The 15,340-nt window shown below is 40.0% G+C and overlaps 2 protein-coding genes across 3 annotated transcripts in view; one reads left to right on the forward strand and one right to left on the reverse strand.

Annotated features, from left to right (window-relative positions):
- Enkur (enkurin, TRPC channel interacting protein) overlaps positions 1–4,755 on the reverse strand; it is a 30,279-nt gene extending 25,524 nt beyond the window's left edge. Inside the window, exon 1 of one of the 2 annotated variants that reach the window (XM_031369156.1) lies at positions 3,895–4,755. Coding sequence is in view for 1 of the 2 variants with exons in the window: in XM_031369155.1 (XP_031225015.1) it covers positions 3,903–3,979 (77 nt within the window). In the remaining variant the exon portion in view is untranslated. The remainder of the gene's footprint in view (positions 1–3,894) is intronic. The other variant, XM_031369155.1, reaches the window with a different exon arrangement.
- Thnsl1 (threonine synthase like 1) lies at positions 4,530–12,480 on the forward strand. Its single transcript, XM_031369154.1, has 3 exons — positions 4,530–4,658; positions 7,850–8,006; positions 9,398–12,480. The coding sequence occupies exon 3, from the start codon at positions 9,444–9,446 to the stop codon at positions 11,685–11,687; it is 2,244 nt and encodes a 747-aa protein (XP_031225014.1). The 5' UTR covers positions 4,530–4,658; positions 7,850–8,006; positions 9,398–9,443; the 3' UTR covers positions 11,688–12,480.
- The last annotated feature ends 2,860 nt before the right edge of the window (positions 12,481–15,340 follow it).

The raw sequence follows: 15,340 nt of genomic DNA on the forward strand, positions 1-15,340 counted from the left end.
AAAGAGGAACACTCCTTCATTGCTGGTGGGATTGCAAGCTGGTACAACCACACTGGAAATCAGTTTGGCGGTTCCTCTGAAAATTGGACATAGTACTACCAGAGGACCTAGCTATACCACTCCTGGGCATATACCTAGAAGATGCTCCAACATGTAATAAGGACTCATGCTCCACTATGTTCATAGCAGCCTTATTTATAATAGTCAGAAACTGGAAACAACCCAGATGTCCCTCAACAGAGGAATGGATACAGAAAATGTGGTACATCTACACAATGGAGTACTACTCAGCTATTAAAAACAATGAATTTCTGAAATTCTTAGGGAAATGGATGGATCTGTAGAATATCATCCTGAGTGAGGTAACCCAATCACAAAAGAACAAACACGGTATGCACTCTCTGATATTATGGTAATTCTTAATCTATTGAGAAAAAAGTGGTAAACTTCAATGCTGTCAATATATTCATCTAGATTTCTGCTTGTGGATATTGGGGCTAGTGCCACATATTAAAATAATGGTAGTATAGATACATCAGGCTAGAAAACATTTGTCATGAAGGTTAATTTTGTTTTTGTCTTGTTTTTTTCTTTTAAAAATTATTATTAGAACATTTTTTATCATATTTCGTTTCTAATGGACACTGTTGGCCTAAATACCAGAAAAATATGTCCAATTAAACTGGAGAGCAATACTTCCATTCAAACTGCTTTCATTAAGCTATGCTGGTAATGGAGCAATATTAGAGCAAGAAAACTTGGTACATGCCATGTGAAACTGACACTGACCCTGGTTCTCATCCCATAAGTATATGTGTGTGTGTGTGTGTGTGTGTGTGTGTGTGTGTGTGTGTGTGGACTGACACTGACCCTGGTTCTCATTCCACAAGTTGTGTGTGTGTGTGTGTGTGTGTATGTGGACTAACACTGACCCTGGTTCTCTTCCCACACTGTGTTCTTTCTCCAAGAACCATGAGAGGGCACTTATGATTCCTATAAAGAGCATCATACATTTGCTCAGCTATGACTTAACTTTTGCTCATGATGTTGTGACTCAGATATTTCTTCCTTTGTAGATGACTGACTGCCTTTTAGCAGCTCTAAGCCAAATCTGAGTGAGACAGATTCAAGACCTCTGAGCACACAGTCATGTTCTATATCATTTGTAATGACATCTTACCTTTCTGTCATTATTTTCTTTTTCTATGATTCTATGATTCCTTTTTTATGATTTCATCACAACATACCTTATTGCACTAGAAGAAAACACTGTAACAGATACATAATAAATTTTCAGGAACCAAAGGTGAATGCTCTACTGAAGCCAAGGCACACCTCAACTAAAGCAATGCTAATCATCTGATTGAGTTCCTATGGGAATGAACAGTGATGGTGAAAAGAGTACAGTGCCCGGGGTGCTAGACCTACTAGTAAGTTGGACATGACTCTATAGGTAGCATCAGTTGTCACTGCATCTGTTGACATGTATATTGGGTTAATATTTTAAACTAAATCAATGTAATACTGTTTTTCCAGAGTCCTGGGTAGAATAAAAATTCAGTCTTACACCTTAAATTTTTGAATTCTGGTGAATCTAACCGACCAACCTAAGTTCTTAACATCTTAAAATGACTTCTCTTATCACAGCATGATATACAGGGTTGTTTGCATAGAATGGTAAACTTTGTTCTGTAATGGAATGATGTACTCGACAGGTTGACTTACCTACAGATTTCCTTGGCAGCTAATTCTAACTGGTAGTGTTGGCACATTTCCTCTCCTCAGTGGTTTGTATGCAGAATGCTAGCGAGGCATACCAACAGTTCTGACTGTACGTTATCTACGGAAGTGTAGGTGAGAGGCCGTGATGTGGATGTCAGCAGTAATTTTTCTTGCTGTCAAAACTGCATATTATGTCCTTCTCTTCATTTATATGGCAGAAAGTGAAAATTAATACTTTGAAGTATCTCTTCCACTCATTTATTTGAAACTTCCATTATGGTTTTAAATAATATATTTCTTTGTGGTTAATCAGCATTTTAATATTTCTATTCTGTTTGACAAGAAGACTGTTTACTGTGAGGTGTGGTACACCATGCTTGGGATCAGTTAGTGATCAGACTCTGTCAGCGCCTCGGAGGTGTGGCAACCTACCCAGGAACTCAGATTATAATTCAATGGTGCAAGCAGGACTTGTACATTTAAATATTTTCTTGTTACTAAGCATCTTAGTGAGAAGACTGAGGGAAGGAAGTTTGTAGTAGTGTGGTGAAGAAACATGGTAAAATGTTTTATTATGCTTTAAAACAACAAATCAGTAACTTATATGTGTGGCATCTTGTCAAAATCATAACAGGGTCATTTAGGCCCCTCCCCTTGTTCCTTCTTATCCTAAATCCTATTTGTAATTATTTCTTAGGAATAAACAAGGGATTTATGCTGTCACTCTAGCATGTGCAATAATACTGGAGCATGGTTAGACACAGAACAGAGGCCAAATGAATCCCTTTTAAAACAAACAAACAAACAGACTAACTAACTTCCCAGGTACATTAAACCTCTTTACCACTTAACAAAATGCTGAACTAATAGAATATCTTAACATCCAAACTCAATATTCCACAGAAGGCAGTTTTCAGAGTGCTACAGAGAGGAGGAAGTTTATCTTTGACAGTACATAGTAATTTTGGACCAAAAGTTGATTCAGCCATGAGTAATGTGAGCATTGCAAACTCCACACCTGTGTCAGTATTCACATTCCTCCCCAAAGATGCCCAGCTGATAAGCAATGGAAGTATGATATCATGATTGCTCTGATATAAGAGACATATTCACTTAGGATTAAAATGGAAGGAGCTACACTTTGCTGTTACCTCTCCAAGTCATAAAAAATTGGTCATTACATCTGGAGGGAACCTCAGAATGTTTACATCACTAATTTTTTAAATCAGAAAACAAGTGCAAATTGATTGCACACCTCCACAATAATAACTGGTAAATCTTGATTTTTTTTAGCTCAGAGGATTTTTTCCCCTTTGTTTGGTTTTTAGAGATAGGGTCTTTCTTTGTAGCCCATGGTAGCCTTGAGTTCAGATTCTCCCCTACACATCCCGGGTGCCACAATCAGCATATGCACATGAGTGTTGGTTCTTTTCAAATGGCTGTGACTTTCATAAGTCAAAAGACCAAGGTGAATAGCAGAAATCACCACCTCCTAGGAGGCATGGGACCGCCCTCTCCTCTCAGATTTCAATAGTTTACAAAATAGCTATATGGCCAAGTATCTGGGACATTTATTTTTTAGTTCCCTTTTTCAGATTTGGAGATTTTCAGAGGTCTAACAAACACATAAATATTTCCTTCAATTATATATTTTGGAATCTCTGTCCATCCAACCGTATTGCTTCCATTAAACCACAAGATCTGAAAAAAATCCTAGACTCTCTAGTCCATCATTTTTGTTTAACCAATTGAAATACCGAGGCCTAGAAACAAATGAGAATTCAATTTAGACACAAATTATGGGGGGCAAAAGAGTGCAGAAGTCAAATACAACATTGAGTTCCTAAATTAAACACCAGATTTCCTAAAATGGACTGATAAAACACATTTTTTTTCTCTTTTTTGAACAACATGGAATTTCACACTACACACACCACCTAAGACCGAATTAATAATTGCATATTAGTGAGGGACTACAATCAAAAAATGGATGTCTGACAACACTAGCTCACCTTTTTTTTTTTCTGTGAAATATGAAACGCTATTTAGATTGTCCACCTAATAAGTTGCCACCCAAGATTAAATTTAAAAGTCCTATGATATGCCAGCCCGGTAAGTCCTTAAAAGGGACCAGCAAACTTCCTCTGGGCTTAAGTCATCCCTTTTGCTTACCTACATACCTAAGATGCTGGGGCGGCTCCTTCAAGTCACTGGGTATGAGGTTATAAATACTCTCAGAAGTGCAGGGTGAGTCCATGGCCACCAAGGAATTCCTTAACAAGTACTCAGCTTCTGGCTCACTTTCCCACTGTCTTTACTCCTTCTCTCACTGCTTTTTCCTTTTCTTACTCTCTTATCAAGGAACTGAACTCTCTCTTTCGTGTAATTTCCCTTTGACCCTTTCGTAGCTGTCTCTTTTCAGGAAGAAAATAATTCTGCTCCTTCTGGGACTGCTTAGCGTTGTTGACCACGTGGTTGCTAAGGAAACAGTTGCTAGGAGACGAGGCAAGGGCACACTGGCTTTTTCTGATTCTTTTTGTGTAACCTCTTCTCTTGTCTGAGAAAAACGTTCCTGTGTCTTTGGAAAAGACGACATGAAAACAGTGCCTCCTCCAGCACCCAAGCATTTTGCTTTTTTCTTCGGCCCATCTGGAAAAAATTCTACATTAGGGAGCACGGCCAACGCGCAGGCGTCACACAATAGCCTCCAAGAAGCAGGCCGCGCCCCTGCGGGGGTGGAGCGACAGACAAGGAAGGGGAGGAGCCTCTGGGGAAATGGGCGGGGCGTCTGGGTTACGTGATTGGCCTAGTCACGCCGCGCGCAGTCGGCGCAGGCGCAGAAACAGCAGGGTGGGCTTGCCGGCTGAGGGTAGACGGAGGTGGCGAAGTCGCTTCTTTCCCTTTCTCTCCCTACTCTTCTCTGGGTGGTTTTCTTGGTGAGTTAATGGAGGAGGAATGGAAGGCCAGCGAGGGTTGTTGCCCTAGCATCCCTCTTCCCGTGGCTCCTCATCAGGCCCCGCTTTGCCATCCACCTGTCGCACTGGACCCCGCGGCGCGCCGGGTGCTCCGCTGTCTTCACGGCGCGTGCGCGAGCGCTAGCCTGCGCCAGGAGGACCAACCTTTGGAAGGGGGGGGGGGCCTCGTATTTTGCCCAGGTTTCAGCCCTTGACCCCTTTTTTACATATTTTTTTTCTCTCTCCGAAAAGTGCTTTTATTTCGTTTTGAGCTGTTTGATCTTCCGTTCATGCGTGTGCACTTGTGACTGCACGCTCATTTAAAAGTCTTGACCCCAGTTACATCCATTGGCCCTGGGATTTGGGGCTGGGGCGGGGCAACTCTGTGGGTCTGCCACTTGGCAGCTGCCCAGTCAGGGAAGTCAAGTGCATCAGTTCTGCAATTTTCACTGCTTGGTGGATGGGTTAAATGGCCTGGTGGCTTAGTGAACTTTTTAGTTCTCACTTGGAAGGCTTCGCTCAATGCAAATCGTGATTGGAGGCTTTTGCCAAATTTTATTCGATAATAATTAGGAAGCAATCTAGTTTCCTGTTGTTCGGTTTGATAGTTATTTTTTTTTCTGGGCAGCCCACAGTTCAGATGAATAATCTTTTTGAGGGTGGGGTGATTCCTTATTTCACAGCAGATTGGGTTTCTTTAAAAAACATTCCATGTAGATTTAGGGGTGGGTAGGGAGCACCCATTTTTGCTTTTGAAAAAACCGATCTCTCTGCATCTTTTTACTTAACATGTAAAGAGAAAAGCTTCCTTGTTGCTCCTGTGCATGTTAACCTATGAATTGTGGATTCAGAGAATGCAATAGTATTAACCAACTTGATAGCCATTAGCCAAGGCATATACCTTTCTGACCCCGGGATAGAACCCAAGGATTCAGATATTCAAGGCCAGTGGTTGGAACCAGATTGACACCCCAAGGCATGTTCTAATTAGAAGCAACTGATATGTGAAAAGGGTTGTAAGAATGCAGCTTTCAATAAAGGGAAATGACATAAAGTTAACCGACATTATTCATGGGTTCTATATGTCAGTGTCTCATTTGTTTAAGTTTATTCATAATTCTTCAATATTTGGCCACACATTATGAGTCTTTTATGGATGTAGGCATGGCAGTGAAAATTTTAAAGTGTGGTATGTACGTGTTTCCAGCTGAAGTGAGATGAGCTGTGTCTTGTTTGGGGTTTCAGTAACATAGATCCTTTTTATATTCTGTAAAACATGCCATGTGTTTTGCATTCTTATGGTTTCAGTGGCCACTTAAAGTGATTCCCAAACTGAGTACTCAGGTGCTCCATAGTAGTCCAAAGTATGAAGAGACTGGTGTGTCTTACAGAGAAAGCAGGAATATTAAGATGAGCTTCATTCAGGTGTGAGTTAAGAGTGCTACTGGCTTCATTCATATTAATTAATGAGCAGTGCCAGCATCTCACTTAGGACTCCATAGTGGCATGCTTCCCAGCTCAGGGGTGGTGGGCGTGTTACAGACCCAGCTACATGAAGGAGAAGCAGCCATAGTGAGGGCTCAGATTACAGGTGAATGGCCAGCAGTGGAGAATTAGTCCATCTTCTTCTGTCTTTTAATTAGCTTAACTAAAATTGGGCAGAGAGGCTCCAGAATTATTTTTATGGCTGAATATTACAAAACAATTTAGTATGTAATTTAAAACAGAATTTTATTTGCCACTTGTCATAGTACTTGACTGCCTTTTGCTAGTCTAATGAGATCATTTACTGTGAAATGATATGTATGTAGAATTTATAAGTTGAATTTGTAAGTTTACTTTGATTTCCAGTGTTGTTTAGAAAAAGGAAATGAGGTAACATTTAAAATGAGAACATGGGGTGGTAAGCCCAAGAGAGACTGGAGCAAGTAGGGAAAGTTAGTATGTGTACTGTTCACTTCCCACTGTGTGCTCTGTATGGAATGGATAGTAAGCAACCCATGTAAAAAGTTGAATCAAACATGGAGTATTCATTGTCTATAAAGACAATAAGAACAAGCCAGCCACTTATATAATGCACCATGTATTGTATGTGCGTTATGTGCATGCATTGTGAGTTGTTTCAGGCATGTGTGTACCTAAGTGTTCCTATGCATGTGCATAAACAAAAGATTACTTATGTTGTTTTGAGGTGTCCTTAAAAGCAGGTAGTGCTAATACACACTACCAAAGTACAATTTTGTGGCTTGCTGAGTGATTTAAGTTAAAAATTTTCTCTAGGCTATGCTTTGCTTCAGAGTGTATCAGGCTGCATGGCAAAATTGTTTGTAATTTGGGGTAAACGTCACTGTTTTCTCTAAAATTTATACATGATATGCTTGTCTTGTCCCTGGATGATTTGATTCTGTCTGTAGATTCTTTGATATTTATCATTGACTGGGAATCATTAAGGTTACTATTTCTGTGATACTTACCAGAATATATACTTTGAATTTATCATAGACCCATTTCAGTAGCTAAGTACAGGTAGCAGGGGCTTACAGGGTTTTCAGAGTGGTTTAGAAGAACTGGAATATCTGGACGAACAGTTTAGGAACTCATTGCATAGCTTTTAGTTCACCAATCTGTCCTCAGCATTAAACATAGAGTTAAATAATTAAAGTCAGATGTTTTAATGAAAGATATTGCAATTGCTACTATTTGGTTATGTTGTTATTTTTATTTAAACTACTTTATATGTATGAGTGTTTTGCTCACATGTATATCTGCACATCCTTTGCCTGTCTGGTTCCCATAGAGGTTAGAAGAGGTGTCAGATTCCCCAAAACTAGAGTTTATAAATGTTTTTGAGCCACTGTGTGGGCACTAAATCAAATCCCAGTCCTCTGTAAGAGCTAGCGCTCTTAACTTCTGAGCCATCTCTCCAGCCCTGGTTATGTTGTCTTTTATTTCTTGATGATAAAAATAACTTCAGTACTGTTACTAAAATACATTTATATGATAAATTTTGCAAGCTAAAAGCCAAGTATTTTAATTTTTCAATAATAGATCTTAGAAACATGAAAAAATTTTCCTTATTTACAAATTTCAAGTACCATTTTGAAATATTTATGCATGAAATTGTAGGATACTATATGAAGTTATGATTAACTTGAAATTCTTTTTCATTGTAGACCCTACTCTTTGCGAAGATCAACTTTGCCTCAGACTCAGTACACTCTTCCATCTGTGGTTCCTGTTATATTGTGTTTCCACTTAGTGAGTTAAGCATAGCACCATACAAAGCCAAATAAGAAAATGAAGTTTTCCTCTTGACAGGTTGACTTACTTGTAAGTAAAATTTACAGTTAGATTTTTAAAAACTGCTCTAAAGATTTTATTGTAAAACAGAGTTTAGGTAGTATCAAAAGCAGTGAACTATTGGAAAATTTTTATGATTAAATATACCACTTAATTTTTGATATTGCTTAGTTGCATACGAGTTGTGTCGGAGAGCATGTGAAGAGCCCCAGTCTTCCTAGAAGCACATCAGTTAGTTTAAGAAATGTTACAAGTTAGCAAATGGAATTTTATTGTAACTCAGTACTTGATACCTGGCATGTTTTGTTTTAAGAATGAGTACATTTACAAAGACAGGAGTTGGATCAATATTGGAAATATTGATCATCTCAAGATGACAAAAAAGTTTCCTTTCATCATTGAGTATCTTTATATGTTTCTTGGATGTTTCTCTGAAGTATAGAATTTAAGTTCAACCACTACTGATGTTGTAGGAACATAAGGAAGTGAGGATTTTCCTGATTAAGTCTTTATTAATTTTTGCACATTATCTGTTTCACTCTGGCCTTTTAAAGGCATCCGATATGAAACTATGTAAACTTGATCCTCAGCAGTGTACAGGTTAAAGCCTAGAAAAGGAAAATGCAATACTTCAACCCAGTGTAGAAAAGTCATAGCTTATGAGCGAGTGTGGTCATTTACTCTAGTTGTCTGTTGTTGTTTTTATGAGAAATTAATAAATAATGATAGTTAACATGATCGTAAAGATAAATTGAATATTAAGACTGCAGTTTAGCTTTTGTTAATTGCAAATAAGTATTTGTATAAGTCCATATTCTCTCTGTGTTTTAAGCCAATAAATCGTGAACCAGTATTTTCTACAGTATTTTTTTTTTTTTTTTTTACAAAGAAAAGGGATACTAATAGGACTGTGGTTTTTTTTTTTTTTTTTTTAAAGACTTTCTGATAAGGTATTTTCTGAATAGTATTTCTGCTGTTAATATTTATTCTTTGTGATACTCAGACTTATACCTTATTTTGAATTTCATTTTATTGGTGTCTTGAAATTTGAAAAGATATTAAACAATGCTGGTTTTTCTCAAAGAACTAGACATGACAGTAGAAGAGGGACTTGGAGGGAGGAGATGGGAGAGGAGCGGGTGGGAGGGAGTGGAGAAAGGATAATCAGAACATAATACAAGCAGGATGGGAATGGCACAGTGAGGCTCACTGATTGTATAATTAATATGTCATAATTATAATACTTTATTAAGAAGAATAGTAGTATACAGTATTTATTATGAAACTTTTTACATGTCCCATCAGTTTGAAGTAATTTGACCATCTGTGTATTGAATACATATATACATTAAGTTCTATCAGGATGTTAGCAATTTGTTGAAGAAGTAACCATGTGCCTTTTTTTTTTATGTCTTAAAAAGAGCTAAAGCTAACCCCTAGGTTGGCCTGGTCAGAAAGTGAAGAGAAATGCTGAACTTTACCAAATGTCACCATCTGAAACAGATAACACAGAAGTGTTTTTCTAGCGTGCCGCTTAAAGTGCAGAGCCACACACATCTCCTGCTTCCACAAGCCTTTGCACGTGCAGAATCAGGGAAGTCATGGCACTCAACCCACTCTCTTGTTGGAGACAAAAATATTGTCCTGATGGGGCCTCCTGGTTCTGGGAAAACAACAGTTGGCAGAATATTAGGTGACAAACTAGGCTGTTGTGTCATTGATGTGGATGGTGATATCCTTGAGAAAGCCTGGAATATGAGTGTGGCTGAAAAATTGCAGGATGTTGGTAATGAGCGATTTTTAGAAGAGGAAGGAAAAGCAGTGTTAAACTTGTCTGCATCTGGGAGTGTGATTTCCCTCAGTGGGTCCAATCCCATGCATGATGCTAGCATGTGGCATCTGAAGAAAAACGGAATTGTTGTATACCTAGATGTGCCTCTAACAGATATAATTAGTCGTCTGAAATCAATGAGAATTGATAGGATTGTTGGCCAGAACACTGGAGCATCTCTGAGAGACTTGCTGACACATGGAAGACTGTATTATAAGAAGTGGTACGATGCCCGAGTCTTTTGTGAGAGTGGGGCTTCAGCCAAGGAAGTTGCAGACAAAGTACTTGATGTGGTTAAAAGATACCAAGATGTGGATTCAGAGACTTTCATTTCAACAAGGCATGTTTGTCTTAAAGACCATGACAAGAAGTTTCCACCAAAATACTTCAGTGAAGCTGTGGTTGAGGGATTGGCTTCTGATGGGGGCCTCTTTGTTCCTGAGAAGGAGTTTCCAAAACTAAGCCGCGGGGAGTGGAATAACCTAATAGGAGCAACCTATATAGAAAGAGCACAGGTACTCTTAGAAAGGTGTGTTCACCCTGCAGACATACCTGCTGCCAAATTAGGAGAAATGATTGAAACTGCTTATGGGGAAAACTTTGCCTGCTCCAAAGTTGCCCCTGTCAGGCACCTTTCTGCCAATCAGTTCATCTTGGAGTTGTTCTATGGCCCAACGGGGTCCTTTAAAGATTTGTCTTTACAGCTTATGCCTCATCTCTTTGCCTACTGTATCCCACCAGGTTGCAATTATGTGATACTTGTAGCTACTTCGGGAGATACCGGGAGTGCAGTCTTAAATGGGTTTAGTCATCTTAATAAAAATGATAAGGAAAGAATAGCTGTGGTCACATTTTTTCCAGAGAATGGAGTTAGTGATTTCCAGAAAGCAGATTTAGTTGGCAGTCAGAGAGAAAATGGATGGGCAGTAGCTGTCAATGCAGATTTTGATGTTTGCCAGACGGCTGTTAGAGAAATGTTCAGTGATTCTGACTTTACCGGCTTTCTGACTGTGGAGTATGGAGCAACCTTAAGTTCAGCTAATTCTGTAAACTGGGCTCGACTACTTCCGCAGGTAGTTTATCATGCCTCTGCATACCTTGAGCTTGTTAGCCAAGGGTTTATTTCTTTTGGAAGCCCAGTAGATGTCTGTATACCTACAGGAAACTTTGCAAACATATTAGCGGCAGTGTATGCCAAGATGATGGGAATTCCTATTCGGAAATTTATCTGTGCCTCTAATCAGAACCATGTTTTGACTGATTTCATAAAAACTGGACATTACGATCTAAGGAATAGGAAACTAGCACAAACCTTTTCACCATCAATAGATGTTCTCAAGTCTTCAAACCTGGAGCGACATTTATACTTGATGGCTAACAAAGACGGACAGTTAATGGCGACTTTATATAATCAGTTAGAGAGTCAGCTTCACTTCCAGATTGAGAAAGTGCTAGTTGAGAAGCTGCAGCAGGATTTTGTTGCTGACTGGTGTTCTGAGGGAGAATGTCTAGCAGCCATCAGCGCCACCTACAATACATCAGGCTATATTTTGGATCCACACACTGCTGTTGCAAAAGTGGTTGCAGACAAGATGCAAGACAAAAGCTGCCCAGTGGTTATCGCATCCACAGCTCACTACTCCAAGTTTGCCCCTGCTATCATGCAGGCACTTAGGATTAATGAAATCAACCAGACATCATCAAGCCAGCTTTACTTACTGAGCTCATACAATGCCTTACCGCCTCCTCATGAGGCTCTATTAGAGAGAATGAAGCAGAAGGAGAAGATGGATTGCCAGGTTTGTGTAGCTGATGTGGATGTCCTGAAGAGTCATGTGGAAAAACTCATCCAAAACTGGTTTGTAAGGAAGTCTGAGTAGGGGGTTTGTAAGGACGTCTGAGTAGGAGGGTTTCTTGGTAAGGAGAACTAATAAATCTCAAAAGTCGACTTGGACTACAATAACATTTTGCTTTGTGTAAATGTTTATGTGTGCATCTGATCTCTGGAGCTGACTATTACATCTGCTGTGTACTCCTTGGGTCCTCCAGAAGAGACAGAGGCCGGCATAGTACCTGGCACCCTGTGCTGTCATGCTTTATTCTCTGCTCATGTTGGGTATGGCAGTTTCTCTTTCACCCTGCACTTCTGAGTGGAACAAAATATCTGCTATTTAGTGTGGCTTTAAAAATATGTAAACACAGTTAGGTGCTGCATCTATAGCCATTTACTGTTTATTGAACAGTTTGCTGCTTGAGATAGTTAGCTAACATAGAGGAAGTAGTAAGCTCACTAAGATTAGAGTCATTGTTTTTAACCCCTTTCAAATTCCATTTGACAGTAGTTGCTGACATGTACCCTACACTATCCAGTTAGACATTTGGTGGACCATTCACTGCTCTTTGAATGTCTGTAGTTAGCACTGGTCAAGTTTGAAAATCAGGCCGATGTAGGATGTAGCAGTTGACAGAACTGTGGAGTAGTGGACATGGAAACAAAGTCACCTACTTCAAGAGGAAAGTGATCCAATATTGGTGATGTTTAAGATGCTTTAATAAACGTTAAGTTATAGACAGCAGCTCTTCTGGATTGTTTGTAGTCTGGTCCTGTTTGTCTCACTTAAAAAAACATTTTGGGGTACCTAAATCCATACAAATTGATAAAAATGCTTCATTTCCATTGCTGTGTAGTGACAATGATCTTTACTGTGGTTTGTGTAATTCCTGAGTATTTACTTTCTGGATTGAAGGGTGTGACTGACTGAAGAAGTGCAGTGGGCCTCTTCCCACCACAAGATGGCATTCCTCACAGCATTTGCTATTGCTGATAACAGTCTGCTTCTGGTTACCTTACAGAGAAATGTTCAAAATTGAAATGATGAAAAAAATTAATATTTTTAATGGACAAGAAGCAATTTGTTGTACCAGTTTTAAATTAAACCAATTATATGTTAACATCAGCTCTCTGGCTTCGCTTCTAAAATGTAGTTCTAGAACCTATAATGGAGGCCAGGAACGTCCCTGTATGGTGCACAAACCCCTGGGTTCCATCCTTAGCACCTAGGAAAGTAGAAGCAGTAGGTAAAGGTCATGTTTAGCCACACAATTTGAGGCTAGCCTGGGATACATGAGATCCTGTGTAAAACAAACAAACAAACAGAAGACACTTGAAACACTTTTTGTTAATAGAGACTCAAAGGTCTGTATTTGTGTACACATTCTACCATTTCAGAATATTTGTTTCAGTAGATATACTTAGAAATTTATCCATAAAAGAAAAAAAATCCTAATGTTACTCTGTATATGCATGATAATCTACTTTAAAAATACTGGGATAATGTTGAGCCTTGATTTTTGGACTCAGCAACTAATGGGAGAGCACATGAAGTCCAAATGATACAAAATAATTACTACATAATAGTGTGGAAATACATAAAAAGCCATTGATGCATCCGGGTAAGGTAGAGTTTTAACAGAAGAAGGAGTAAGGTATGCTGTGCACCCACCTAAGCTCTCATCACCTGGGAAGCTGAGGCAGGAGGATTGTAAGCTTGAGACCAGCCTGTGCTACATAAGGACACTCTGTCTCTAAATGAATAAGTGAGCTAACAAAAGGGAAATACTGCTACAACGTAATCAGGGTTCCACAGTAGATGTAGGTCCTGAGGGACAGCTTTTGGAAGTCAAGCAGTAGAGAGAGAAGACACTGTATCTTCTTGCTTTACTGGCTGTTATATGATTATTCTCTCAGTATCCAGATGGTTACATCATGTCTTCATGTGGCCTTTGGGTCCCTGTCACACTCAGTTCCTCTTTTTTTGTTTCTTTTGAGACAGGGTTTCTCTGTGTAGCCCTGGCTGCCCTGGAATCCACTCTGTAGACGAGGCTGGGTACAAACTCACAGAGATCCATCTGCCTCTACCTCCTAAGTGCTGGGACTAGAGGCATGCATAGCCACACCCAGCTTCAGCTCCCCCTTGTAAAGGGTAGAGATGCTCACTCTCCTCCTGCGTGACTTAGGCAGTAGTCCTCCTTTCAAGGGCTAGTGCCCACGTGAGCCTTGTGTCCTGTTTCCTTCAACTCTGATAACCTGCTTCGTTCTGATATCTTGCTTCCTTACTCTCTTGTTCCTTCAGTGTTTCCAAGGTAGCCTGTCTTCCTGTGGCATTTAGATGCTCTTTACATAGTTCAGCATTCATAGCAAAACCTCTGCAAGCACCTGCACTTCTACCTTCTGCATTCCTTCAAGCTCTAGCCAAGACATAGAGCTGCAAAGGCTGTAGGATTGACTCCACCTTCTCGCCGCCTCTGTACAGTGAGTGTAGGTGGGTAGTAAATACTGAGGTGCACGAGTCTCTGGAGTATGAGCAGAGCACCACAAACACTTTCACCTCCGCCACCTTAAGAGGTACATTGATTCCTCTCCAAGAAGTAGCTATCCCAAATTCCATGTCTGAAGTCACTTCCTTTTTTTTTCCTTTAACACTGGTTTGCTTTGTTTAGTTTACTGCCTAAGTCACACAGGACGAGAGTGAGCATCTCTACCCTTTACAAGGGGGAGCTGAAGCTGGGTGTGGCCGTGCATGACTTTAGTCCCACCATTTAGGGACTAAAGATGGATCTCTGTGAGTTTGTAGCCAGCCTGGTCTACAGAGTGAGTTCCAAGGCAGTCAGAGCTACACAGAGAAACCCTGTCTCAAAAGAAACAAAAAAGAGAAGCTAAGGGTGATGGAGACACAAAGGCCACATGAAGATACGAGGGCACCATCTAGTTGCTGAGAGAACAAACAAGTGAAGTAAGCAAGACACAGCATCTTCTCTCTACATCTTAGCTTCCAAAAGCTTGACTTGGTTTTGGTTGTTAGTTGTTTTTACTTTGTGAATCTGAGGGGCTGGAGAGATGGCTCAGCTGTCAAGTGCCCTGGCTATTCTTCCAAAGGATCTGGGTTTGATCGCCAGCATCCACATGGCTGCTCACAACCATCTACACCTCCAGTTCCAGGGGATGGAGCACTACCTTCTGGCTAATGCAGGTACCAGGCATGGGCACTGTGCACAGACATATATACAGGCAAAATGTACACATGAAAAATTTAAAATATATATTCTAGGGGACATGATGACATACATGGGATCCAAATCTTAAAATTTAAGTGAAAGTTAAATAGACAAATAGGGGCTGGAAGGAATTTGACATAGTAGTGTTCAGTTTGTCTGAAACAAAGGGTATCTGGAGATGAAGCTAGGAAGCCAGTCAAGATCTACAGGTTTAAACATTTCTGAGAGCTAGATGATGTGACTGAATGAGTTTAAATTGAATGCCGTAGTCCTCTTTTAAAAGATTATTTTAGGAGTGTGAATGTTTTGCTCAGATCCTTGGAGGCCAGAAGAGAACATCAGATTCCTTAGAACTGGAGTTATGGATAGTTGTGAGCCACCATGTGGATGCTGGAAATCATACTTGGGCTCTCTGCAAGAACAAGTGCTCTTAGCCACCAAGCCACCTCCAGATCCCTCCAACACACACACACACACA

The sequence above is a fragment of the Mastomys coucha genome, unplaced genomic scaffold, assembly GCF_008632895.1.
Source record: "Mastomys coucha isolate ucsf_1 unplaced genomic scaffold, UCSF_Mcou_1 pScaffold15, whole genome shotgun sequence".
Classification (NCBI taxonomy): domain Eukaryota; kingdom Metazoa; phylum Chordata; class Mammalia; order Rodentia; family Muridae; genus Mastomys; species Mastomys coucha.